General features: G+C 46.7%; 1 protein-coding gene across 11 annotated transcripts in view; it reads left to right on the top strand.

Moving 5' to 3' along the window:
* Positions 1 to 562: 562 nt before the first annotated feature.
* The window catches only part of OTULINL (OTU deubiquitinase with linear linkage specificity like), a 24353-nt gene continuing 14795 nt past the window's right edge, over positions 563 to 10120 (top strand). For 3 of the 11 annotated variants that reach the window (XR_013947586.1, XR_013947588.1, XM_080582778.1), the window contains exon 1: positions 563 to 760. Coding sequence is in view for 2 of the 11 variants with exons in the window: in XM_080582778.1 (XP_080438904.1) it covers positions 664 to 760 (97 nt within the window). In the remaining 9 variants the exon portion in view is untranslated. The other 8 variants (XR_013947587.1, XR_013947589.1, XM_080582775.1 and 5 more) reach the window with 6 other exon arrangements.

The following is a 10120-nucleotide window of genomic DNA, read 5'->3' as shown; positions in this document are numbered from 1 at the left end:
ACTGGCTTCATTTAACCTAAAACAAGTGAGGAGGGGATAGGAAAGAATCTCTCAAAGGACTCTTTTCTTACACCTATTAAAAATCCTGTATCTATGAAGTGAATTATCATATAATCTGTGTAAACTTTACTTTTATCCATGGTCCCTACCTTTTACCCACGGTCCATATCTTAATGGAGAAGGGTTGGTTGTATGGACCACCTCTTCACAGTCCCAGTGTTTCTACAGAAGTACATTGACTGCGTATGTTAAAGACATAGTAATCAAACATGACATAGGAGTTGAAAGGAAGAGGCAGCACCGAGACAGACTCTTTGAAGATTACTACTACAATACAGACCATGCATGGGTGGTACATCACCGCTTGAAAGTCACTCCAATACTCAAACAACTTGGAAGATGTGCAGAGAGGTAACAACTTGACCTTTATAAATAGCTGAGTTATGCTTGATTTTTATTTTTTTTTCTTCTTGTGGCTTGGATATAGAGAAGCATACACAGCCTGGGTGACTTTGAAAACTTAAACGGAAATGAAACAGGAAGTCAGATCCTTTCACCGTTTGTTGATCTGTAAAGACGAACTCAGCCTGTAAAGCCTCATTTTGTCCCCAGCACAAGAAGTTGGGGAGAGAAACCCAGCTGGGAGGATACTCCAGAGAGAAGATGCAGAGGCGACATGACAGGATTGCAAGCAAAAGCAGAGACCAGTTCGCTGAGCAAGAAAAAAGAAGCAGAATTAACCACTCGAAGAGAACGGTTGGTAAGTTCATTGAGCTGTGCCTCTAAATTTTGGCAACTCACCAAGCTGGGGAGCAACCATAGGAAGCCTTTGTGATGGAGATCATAGCTGCATGGGCACTACTTTTACCTTTGTGTTGGACTATACCTACCTGAGTAGTAGTAGTAAATTAAAATATATAGGGAAATTGTTCCTGACTGTTAATAATGGACTTGAAAAACTGAAGGCTGAAGCTCTCATCAGCTCTGTACCTAGGTTTTTCACTTTTGCTGAGCTGGATACTGTTGCCTTTGTCTCAGTGAATACTTTCAGCACTCCTTTTGAATTGTTTGGGTTCTTTGGGCTGTGGTTATAATCCTGTCATTCATCTGCAGATGGGAGCAGAATATGCAGTTTCTTCTGCTGATGATTTGTCAGTTTAAGCAGAGACAGTTAAAATGTCTTCATACTTGCTTAGTGCGTCTTCCAGTATAAGCTTTTGCTGTGCTTGCTCTGGAGTCTCACGTGGGTACAAGCAGAGGGAGGTCAACACAAGTCATGCAGCAGCTTGCAGATGCCATCACCTGGAGAAACGCACCAAGGTGAGGTTCATGTTATGGGCAAGTTTATAACACTCCCCTAAAAGCGGGAAATATCATAAATATCCTGAAGCAGTAGAGGTTTGCCATTGGCATGTAGCCTTGCCTAAGCATCATGAATATGTGTAAAGTGCCATGAGCAGAAAGTCAGGAGGCTTAGGCTGCTTTCAGCTTTTCAGTTTGAGCTCCTGGAGCTTCCTCGTTGTCCCCACGGAGCTGCTGCTTGCTCCGAGGGGAGGCGTTACTTCTGCAAAGAAAACTTTGAGCACGCCCTCTAAATGGGGCCTTCTCTAGCTCCCTGCATGGTTCTCCAGGGTGTTTTGGGGAAGTTCACACTTGGACAAGCTTTCTGAACCCTCGTAGCAGCACAGAGAGACATAGGCTGTTCTACAGGTCGCATTGATGTGGTAAAGGGATGCCCTGAGAGGAGAGCAGAGAGTCAGGAGCTGGGAAGGACTCACTGAGACAGGCCTTGGTTCGCAGCTTTTGTACTAGGTGTGTTTCACCTCTCTTCCCCAATGAGTCAGCAGCCAGATAAACATTAACTTTCACACCCAGCTGCACATGGAAGCCATCTATTAAATCCCAAGATACTTACACGAGTCAGAATGGGCAGAAAGAGGACAAATTTGGGCCTGGCCAGAGCATGAAACCATGAAGCGGTGCTGAAACCAGCCTGCTGAGCGCATGGGGAAGCAGCTCCTGGAGCTGGAGCCAGAGGGGGAAACTGAAGTCTGTGGGTGCTGAGGTGGCACTCAGGATTTTTTTTTTTTATTTTATTTTATTTTATTTTATTTTATTTTATTTTATTTTATTTTATTTTATTGTTATTTATTATTATTATTTCTGAGAAGGATTTTTCTATAGAGCAGCACAGAGTGCTGTGCAAGTGACAGCTTTGTGTCTTTGAAGTCAAATACTTACCCTGTCTGTTCTTAGCTGTTTTTTTTTTTGGTTTTGTTTTTCTTTTTATTTTAAAACCTAGATTTTCTTCTCCTTGTGTGATCCTTCTCGTGGCTTTCTGTGAGCCCGCACTTGACAGGTTTGTCCCCAGCCCCGTTAAGCTCCTGCGCTGCTCCTGAACGCAGCCCCGTGAGTTTGTCCCAGCCCTGTGCCACAGCGAACTGCTAATAACTCTGTGAAAGATTTAAGTCTGCGTCACTGGCTCAGCCCATTACAATTCCCTTCTGTTTCTCCTGCAAAGTCCCCGGGGGAGATGAAAGAAAACTGTTTTTTAATGTGTAACCAGAAAAGGAATAGCTCTGCTCTATGCAAATACCCCACGTCGGGCTGGGGCGGGTTACAACTGAGGCACTGCTGCAGGGGAAGGGATCTGGCAGGGAAGTTCTTTCGGGACGAATGCGCTCCACCCTGCTAATGAATGAGTGAGGAAACGAATTTTTAATAGTAGAAAAAAAAACACACACACACACACACACAACAAAACAACAAAGCACAAAATGACTTTGAGGCCACCAAGCCGCCTTTACACATCACCACTCGACCTCAGGCAGAGGTTGGCCTCCGCTGGGGGTCCCGTTGCTGACAGAAAACACCAAACAACCACCCCACAGACTACCCCTAAAGGCTTGGGGGGGCAAAGAAGGGGGGACACGGCCACGTCCCCCCGCCCCCGTCCCGCCCCCTGCCCGCCCGGGGCGGTGCCGGCCTCCGCCCCACGGCCTCCGCCCGCCGGCCTCCAGCCGGGCTCCGGGTGCTGGCGGGGAGCGGTGAGGCCTGGGGGGGGGGAAGGGGATCGCGCGGTTTCTTTTCCTTATTTCGTTATTATTTATTATTGTTGTTGTGGTTTCGTTTCCTGCTCGAGGCCGTGAGGCCGTTTTTCAGATGAAAAATGGGATTATCGGGAGAGCTGCTGCTGCGGAGAGGTGGTTTTGGGGCGAGAGGCAGGTCTTCTGGAGGGAGCTCTGCCTTTCGGGAATGGGTCTGCTCATTTTGTGTCTCGGGGATCCTGTGTGCCCCGTGGGAGTTGCTGTAAGGTGTGTGGCTTTGCCGTGACAGCACGTGCCGCCTCGCGTTGGGTGCACGCGTGGGCTCCTGCTGTTTTTGTTCATTCAGTTCTTGCTGTGCCGGGCTCCTGTTGTTTTCATGTGTTCGGTTGTTGCTGAGCTGACTCTGAACCCAAACGTTGCCCGCTGGCTTCTGTTCCCATCAGACAGGTGAGGGTTTGGGGAAAAGGGGATCGGAAAGGAGCATGTGGTGCGGGAAGATGGGTGTATCCCTTCGGACCCGTAGCATGTGGTCTTGGCACCGTGGCCTCCGGAGCTCTGTCAAGTGGTGCCGTGGGCTGCAGGTGCCGTGCCCTGTGTGCAGGGACACCTTTCTGCCTCCCTGGGTAACCGTTCAGCCCTCATTCTGCGCTACCTTCCGTAGGAACCAGCTGTCTGCTCCCTGGAGGAGCCCTGCGGACTTAATTATTACACTTCCATCTTCTGAAGTGAAGAAAGAAGCAGATTTCGGGGGCATTGAGTAAGTGAGTTTTAAGCTTTCGTGGCGCCGAGTGCCCTGTTGCTAACTAAAGTGTGACAGCACGGTTATTCCCACTTCCGTCCTTTGACCCGCTCCTGTTTCTGCAAGTGATGAAACAAAAGAGGTAAAGCGTGTGACACAGGAAAGAATGATTCGCTTTGGTTTTAGCACTCAGAAAACTGTTTGCTCGTCACTGAAGTTTGTTCCTTTAAGACTTGTGTGTGGGTAAATAATTTAATTAGGAATCGAAGGGGACACCATGAGGAAAAGCTGCAGTTTTGCATATTTATACAAAATGCTAGCAGTGTTGTTTAAGCATCATGTGAAGGGTGTTAGAACTGATTTTCAAGGGCAAAAGCAGTAAAATGCTGGTCAGCATGTAAATTACAGGTGCTTTTCAGGTTTGGCCTTCTAAATATATATATATATAATTTTAATAGTTCTGAGTTGGTTTGTTTGTTTGTTTTTGCTGTTGGGATACACATTTTATCATTTTGTTTTACTTCTTGGACCAGGCTGCCTGACCAGGTTGTGTGGCTTTCCCTCTCAGTCTCAGGACTTTCTGCCACCCCGTTTCTTAGATACCGCTTCCAGGTTAAATCCTCAGATCCTATCTACCGAGGCTATAATAACAAACATTAACAGGTTTTTCAGTAAAGCCTGCAATTTTCCTGGAGCTTAATGTCTGAAAATGATTGACCTTGTGTGATTACCCAGGCAAATGAGTTTGAGATTTCAGAAACACCTCCCTCCTGTGCTTCCTGGCCCCACACAGCTGAGCCGTGGGAGTCACAGTGCCAAATCACGCTAGGGCAGACGAGGATGGCTGTAATTCAGTTGTTTTGAAAACACAAGGGAATAACCAGTGCTCAGGTGTCAAAAGGTTGTGCAGCTATGCTGCTGTCATTACGCCCGCATAACTAAATTTGCGAGCGTGATTTGGATGGCATGAAGTTCATCTTAAGGAGCTTCTTAATTTCCTTTTAGTTTAGGCTATGAAACTGTTTTAAAAATTACCATCGGGCCCCATTAATCCTATTATATTCATGTTTTTATTCAGCCATCCTGACTTCTAAAAGAGTTGTAGTACTCCTTAAAGTCAAATGCTCATCTGAGTTGCTGTCTGATGTTTGACCCTGCATCACTTAAGGATCCGTTTTCTGCTGTGAGGGAATTTCTGAGGCCACAGCAGACATACAGCAGCATCCTTCCTGCACTCCCAGGCCGATACAGCTTTCGTGTTGTGGGCCTGTCGGAGGGACAGGGAACTTCGCCCACGCACTCTGGTGCTGGGATTCCCGGCACGGCAGGCCTGGGTGCGTGGCTGGGACACCCCAGAGCAGACACCGCAGCATGCTGCCTTCCAGAATCACGGAGAGAGAGCTGCTCGTTAACTAAAACATAATAGTTTCACGATGGAAAACTCAGGACTTGCGTGTACCAGCCACAGCAACGTAAGAGTGGTCATTTGTGGCTAGGGATCTCGTGCCAGTACTGAGGTGCTAGACAGAGTTTAGTCTGCGTGTTGCGTGATTTGGTATGATGGGAAGTTGTTTTTCAACGAGCAGCGTAACTCATGGTTGGGTTATCTGTTGGCTGAACATGCAGTAAGTCGGAGTTTCACCCCAGTGTGAGAGAAGGTGGAGACAGGGGTGCTGCTGTCCTTGTCTTGAGAAGGATACAGTGAGGGCAAACACGCTGTCAAATACTCCGGAGCAGCAGTAGATCACTTTGTGAATTTTTTGAAAAAATTTGTGTCAGCAACTTCTAGTTTCTTTGTAGCCTTATTTTGTCACTGTAGTTCCTTCCTCATTTTTCACCACTGAGGAGCAATACTGTCCAGTTTTTGCAGCCTCAGGATCCAGAGCCTGGCATTCGGGATTTCTCTATAGCTCGTGCTGGAAACTCTTGACGGGGAGGGGAGGCGTGACCTGAGCTCCTGTCCCCATGCCACCAGCAAGGTCAGGTGCCACTTGCACGATGTGGCTGACAAGGCAACTTGTGCTGCCTGAGGATTGCTTTCAACAAACATTTATCAGAGGAGAAGGCTGCAGGCTGACCAGAGGAGCTGTGCTGTCTTATTTGAACTGTGTCACCTTAAGGTGGAGGGCTGAAAATACAGGACGGTGTGCCTACGTATACTCAGTCCCTACTTCTGTCGCCAGCTGTGTGTGTGATCTTTGGCAAGACCCTGTCTGAGATCCCTTGCCCATAATAACATGTTTCTGAGGTTGCCCAGACCTTAAGTGTTTAGAATTTGCGTTTCCAGGGCAGGGTGGTTGTGCTGATGCTGGGAAGGCAGCAAACATGTGCCTTAACGCCAAAGTATTGCCATGACATTGTCCTGCGGGTGGGGCTTTGGCCATCATCCAGCGCTGTAGCATCAGTGCTGGGCAAGGCGCTGGGTCGGCTGCTGCAGGGAAACACTGGTATGGTTTTCATCGCTCCTAGCTGAGCTTGCACAGGCTCTGCCAAAATCCGTCGTTCTGCAGACTTTGATGCTTTCTTTAGGTCTGTCAGACAGGGATGTCCTACCAGTTTCTCCCGGTTTTGTTCTGAGCACAGCTCAGAGCAACGTGTGCGCCTGCCATGTTTACGCTGGAGCGACCTGCTGGCTTCCTCAGTGCTCTTCAGTTCTGGTTTCATTTCGTATCACTTCCTGTGCACGAATTTTAGCTGTGGCACGCTTGCCAAAGGCTGGGGTTTTAAAAATAGGCACTTTCACATCACTGGAGATCTTCTAAACATTACACTGCCACATTCCAAGGCTGGAAATGGCCTTAAATTCTGTATATTGTTTTCATAGTTTCCAAGTGAAAATAAGTTGTGCCTTTGCCAAGTGCCACCCCCTTGAAAAGAGCTTGATATGTGAGGGTGCCACCTGAGTGTATTTTTACAGGGCTGCATCATCTGTATATTACGTGGACCTCCCCACCTAGCTGCCAGGTGCTCGGGCAGCTGGTGCAAACGCTGTGGTGTCACAGCACCGCGGTCTGTTGGTCCTGAGCACTTTGCTTAGAGCTCCTCGGGGCATCCAAGTGTCTGTAGTGGTACCGAAACTGCTTAACAATAACAATATGTGTTTTCACAGGCAGAGAACTTCCACGCAAAATATTCTGGGTTCTCGTATCACGTTTTAATGAAATGTTCGTACTAGCTATGACTTTGGTACTACTGCATAATCATAACGAAAATTTAAGCTATCTCAATGCAGTCAGTTTTCCATTCCAACGTGCCCCTTTTGCTTAAGATTTTAGGGAAGAAATGCATGGTAATGCACTCCCAGAAAATTGGCAGGGGACTCCTGTGTGTGTGAGCTAACTCAAGCATGTCAGCTTGAAAACGTTGCCCTTTAAAAGATGAAGAGAGGGAGCACGGTTTAAAAAATACCAGCTGCCTCCATACTAATAGCATTATTATCTGCAGAATAAAGCTGGAGCTGTGACTTTCATCAGGCTGGACGTTGAGAGGAGGAGGGAAAGAGACGCAAGACCAATTCCAGCCATTTGTATTCAAAGCGATGACTGGTATTTTGCTTTCTGTTGCTTTTCTCTTCTGTTTTTAATCCATCTTGGAAACAGGGAGAGAGACAAGCAGAACTCCCAAACAGACAAACGATAGTGCTGGAATAAGCTCTGTGCACACCTCCTGGGAAAGGACGGGGATTGTGATCTGACCTGCCGCCAGGAGATGTTGCTTTTTAATCCTTATGAAAAATGCACAGCTCTGTGTAGCACTTTGTTATGTGCAGAGTCTGGTAGACTTCTGGAGGGGGCTGTGCTGTGCAGGCAGATGTAAAATCAGAGTCATGGGGGTACAGCAGCAAAGATCCGCTGCGTGCCAGCGAATGGAGGTAGGAATGATGAGCTGCGTGGATGCAACCTGATCAGAGGGGCTCGCTTTTGGAGCAGGATCTTAACAAGACCTTGGTGTCAAACGTATGCACTGCCTGTAAGACCAAGCAGCTGTTAGTGATGGTGCTCAGGTGGTAAACAGGCTCAGATGAGTTCATTTTTTTGTTGTTGTCTGTCATGATGCTGCCGTGTTCCCTGGCTATTGCTTGGCATAATTGTTTGTGAACAAGGAGAAATGAAAAATTCCTCCTGCAGTGAGTGCCTGCCAAGTGGGCTGGCATTTCTGGCTGCTTTCTCCCTGGAGCTACACAGCCCTTCAGCAAAGGACCCCACGAGGTGTCAGACTGCTATTTAGCAAGGAGCTGCTGAGGGGCTGGGGACCCACCTGGGACATCCAAGGGCTGTTTTGTCCCCAGGCACCCCTGCAGCCTGCCAGACCCCTGCCTGGAGAGATGGTGCCTGCGATACGTCGGGCTGGGGGGAAGTGCTGGTGGCCGGCCTGGCTCACCACTAGCGACTGTGCATCCCTGGAGGGGTGGGCTGTAGGTACAGGTTGTCTGCTGTCTAGCGAACAAGATTTAAAATTCTTATTGCTAACGTAAGACTTCAGCTTTTTTCCAGACTGAAGCTTCAGCTATCTAGACAAATCGACAGAAAAACCCAAGGAGTTCATACGACTCTGGCCTATTAGTGAAACTTAAGCAAAAGAAGACGTGCAGGAGGAAACTATTTACTCTGTCAGTTTGGGTTGAGCACAGGAGGAAAAAAAAAAAAAGTATTACAGAACCCCTTTCGAAGAGTTGTGTCTGCAAATAGATAAAGCAGAAACAAATGTGAGTGGCTTTAGGGATGACTCAACATGCAGCTCAACAGCAGACAGAATAAGCACCCTTGGAGTGGGCTTCCTTGAAATAATGGATTTAGCGCTTTTACGTAAGTTCTGTTTGAAGTTTACAGGCATTAAATAGCGTTTCTGAACGAGGACAGATGTTTTTCCACATGAGGGAGAGAAAAAAAAGGAGGAATCAGCACAGCAGAAAATTCAGAGGCTCCTTCTTTAAAAGGAAGTTGATTATATTTATGTTTAAGTCATGGTTAGGAAAAAGAGCTTTTAAGAAATACTTCAGGTTTTTTATGGTGTAAAAGCCTTTTCACATATTGCCGTGGACTGTAAAATCTCTGAAGGCTTCTGTCGTGTTTTTTTTCTTACATAGATGGAAGTGTTGTTGAGCTTGATTCATCTGAAGGTCCCGGATGGCGCCCTGTGCCTTAAGAAAAGGAAACTGAATTATACAGGAGATCAAGCACTGACCTTTCCTTTTGTTCTTGTAGGAATGTGTAGAGAAGAAATGGTATATGTGGGCTAAGGCACGCATTAATACCTTGACTGCATAGATGAGATTGGTTCTGTAAAGGTAACCATAATAGGGTGTGCTTTAGATAATCACGCAGCCGGTGAGAACTCATCGTGCCTGTTGCTACAGAGTGGGAGTAAGCGGCTGTCAGAGCTGGGTGGAAACGTTAACAGCAGCAGTCCGGGTCCTGTTAAAGACCAGGGAATCCAAACGAGGCTGCCTGCCTTTTTCATGTATTTTTCCTGAAAGACCTTTGCAGAACGGGGACGAGGGCTGAGAGAACATTTGAGACTCCTACACGGACCAGCTGTGTAAATAAAGGCTTTCTTGCCGGTGATGGGCCTCGGTGCTACAGAAAATTCTGTTCTCTAGGTAATTGCATGATTCTGGTAACAGCTTGGGGCTGGGATTTTGTTTAATTTTGTTGGGTAGAAGTTGAGATGTGGTCAGTAGACATGGTTTAACTTTTGGTAAGTCACTGACAATTACTGTCTTTGCCTGTAAACGGTTCCTTCCCTTCTTATCCCTAGCAGAGATCCTAATCTCCAGTTGTTGCATCAGAACAGGTGAAGAAAGTTTGCTCAATGGGTTGACCTTGCTTTGCTTGGTAAAGAAAGGATTTCTTAATGAGATGGCTATTGAATCACCCAGTGCTTCCTGTATACCATGTGTTTGATCTGTTCTGGGTTCGGTAGTTTCTCTTTTATTTATTTATTTACGGTATGGTGCTGATAATAAACTCTGGGAAATCAAAGTAGTCACTTGGCACTGCTTATAAAGGCATGCTTCTTTCTTTTAAGCTGTTAGGGCTTGTAATTTATTGTAGCTATTCAGTCTGTATAATTAATAGCTTTTTGTCTCTTTTGGCTCAGAGAGTTGAGGTGTATGTGCGGATCTGTGTGGCAGTCAATGGATGCGTGTTTTATAAGGATCAGTTTGATCTTGTTCCCATAAAAGAAGGAGTTAGCCAATTTTATGCCATACCCTGGTACTTACGCTACGCAGTTTGGAAAAACATAAAGTGTAACAAAGACAGCTCTGCAGCACACACCGAGTGCATGCAAACTTGGACCTCCTGGTGCCAAGCCTTGCTTCTGTTTCTTAAAT

This window comes from Anser brachyrhynchus (genome assembly GCF_964034855.1).
Source record: "Anser brachyrhynchus genome assembly, chromosome: 2".
NCBI classification, from domain to species: Eukaryota; Metazoa; Chordata; class Aves; order Anseriformes; family Anatidae; genus Anser; species Anser brachyrhynchus.
This window is presented reverse-complemented; position numbering and strand designations above follow the sequence as displayed.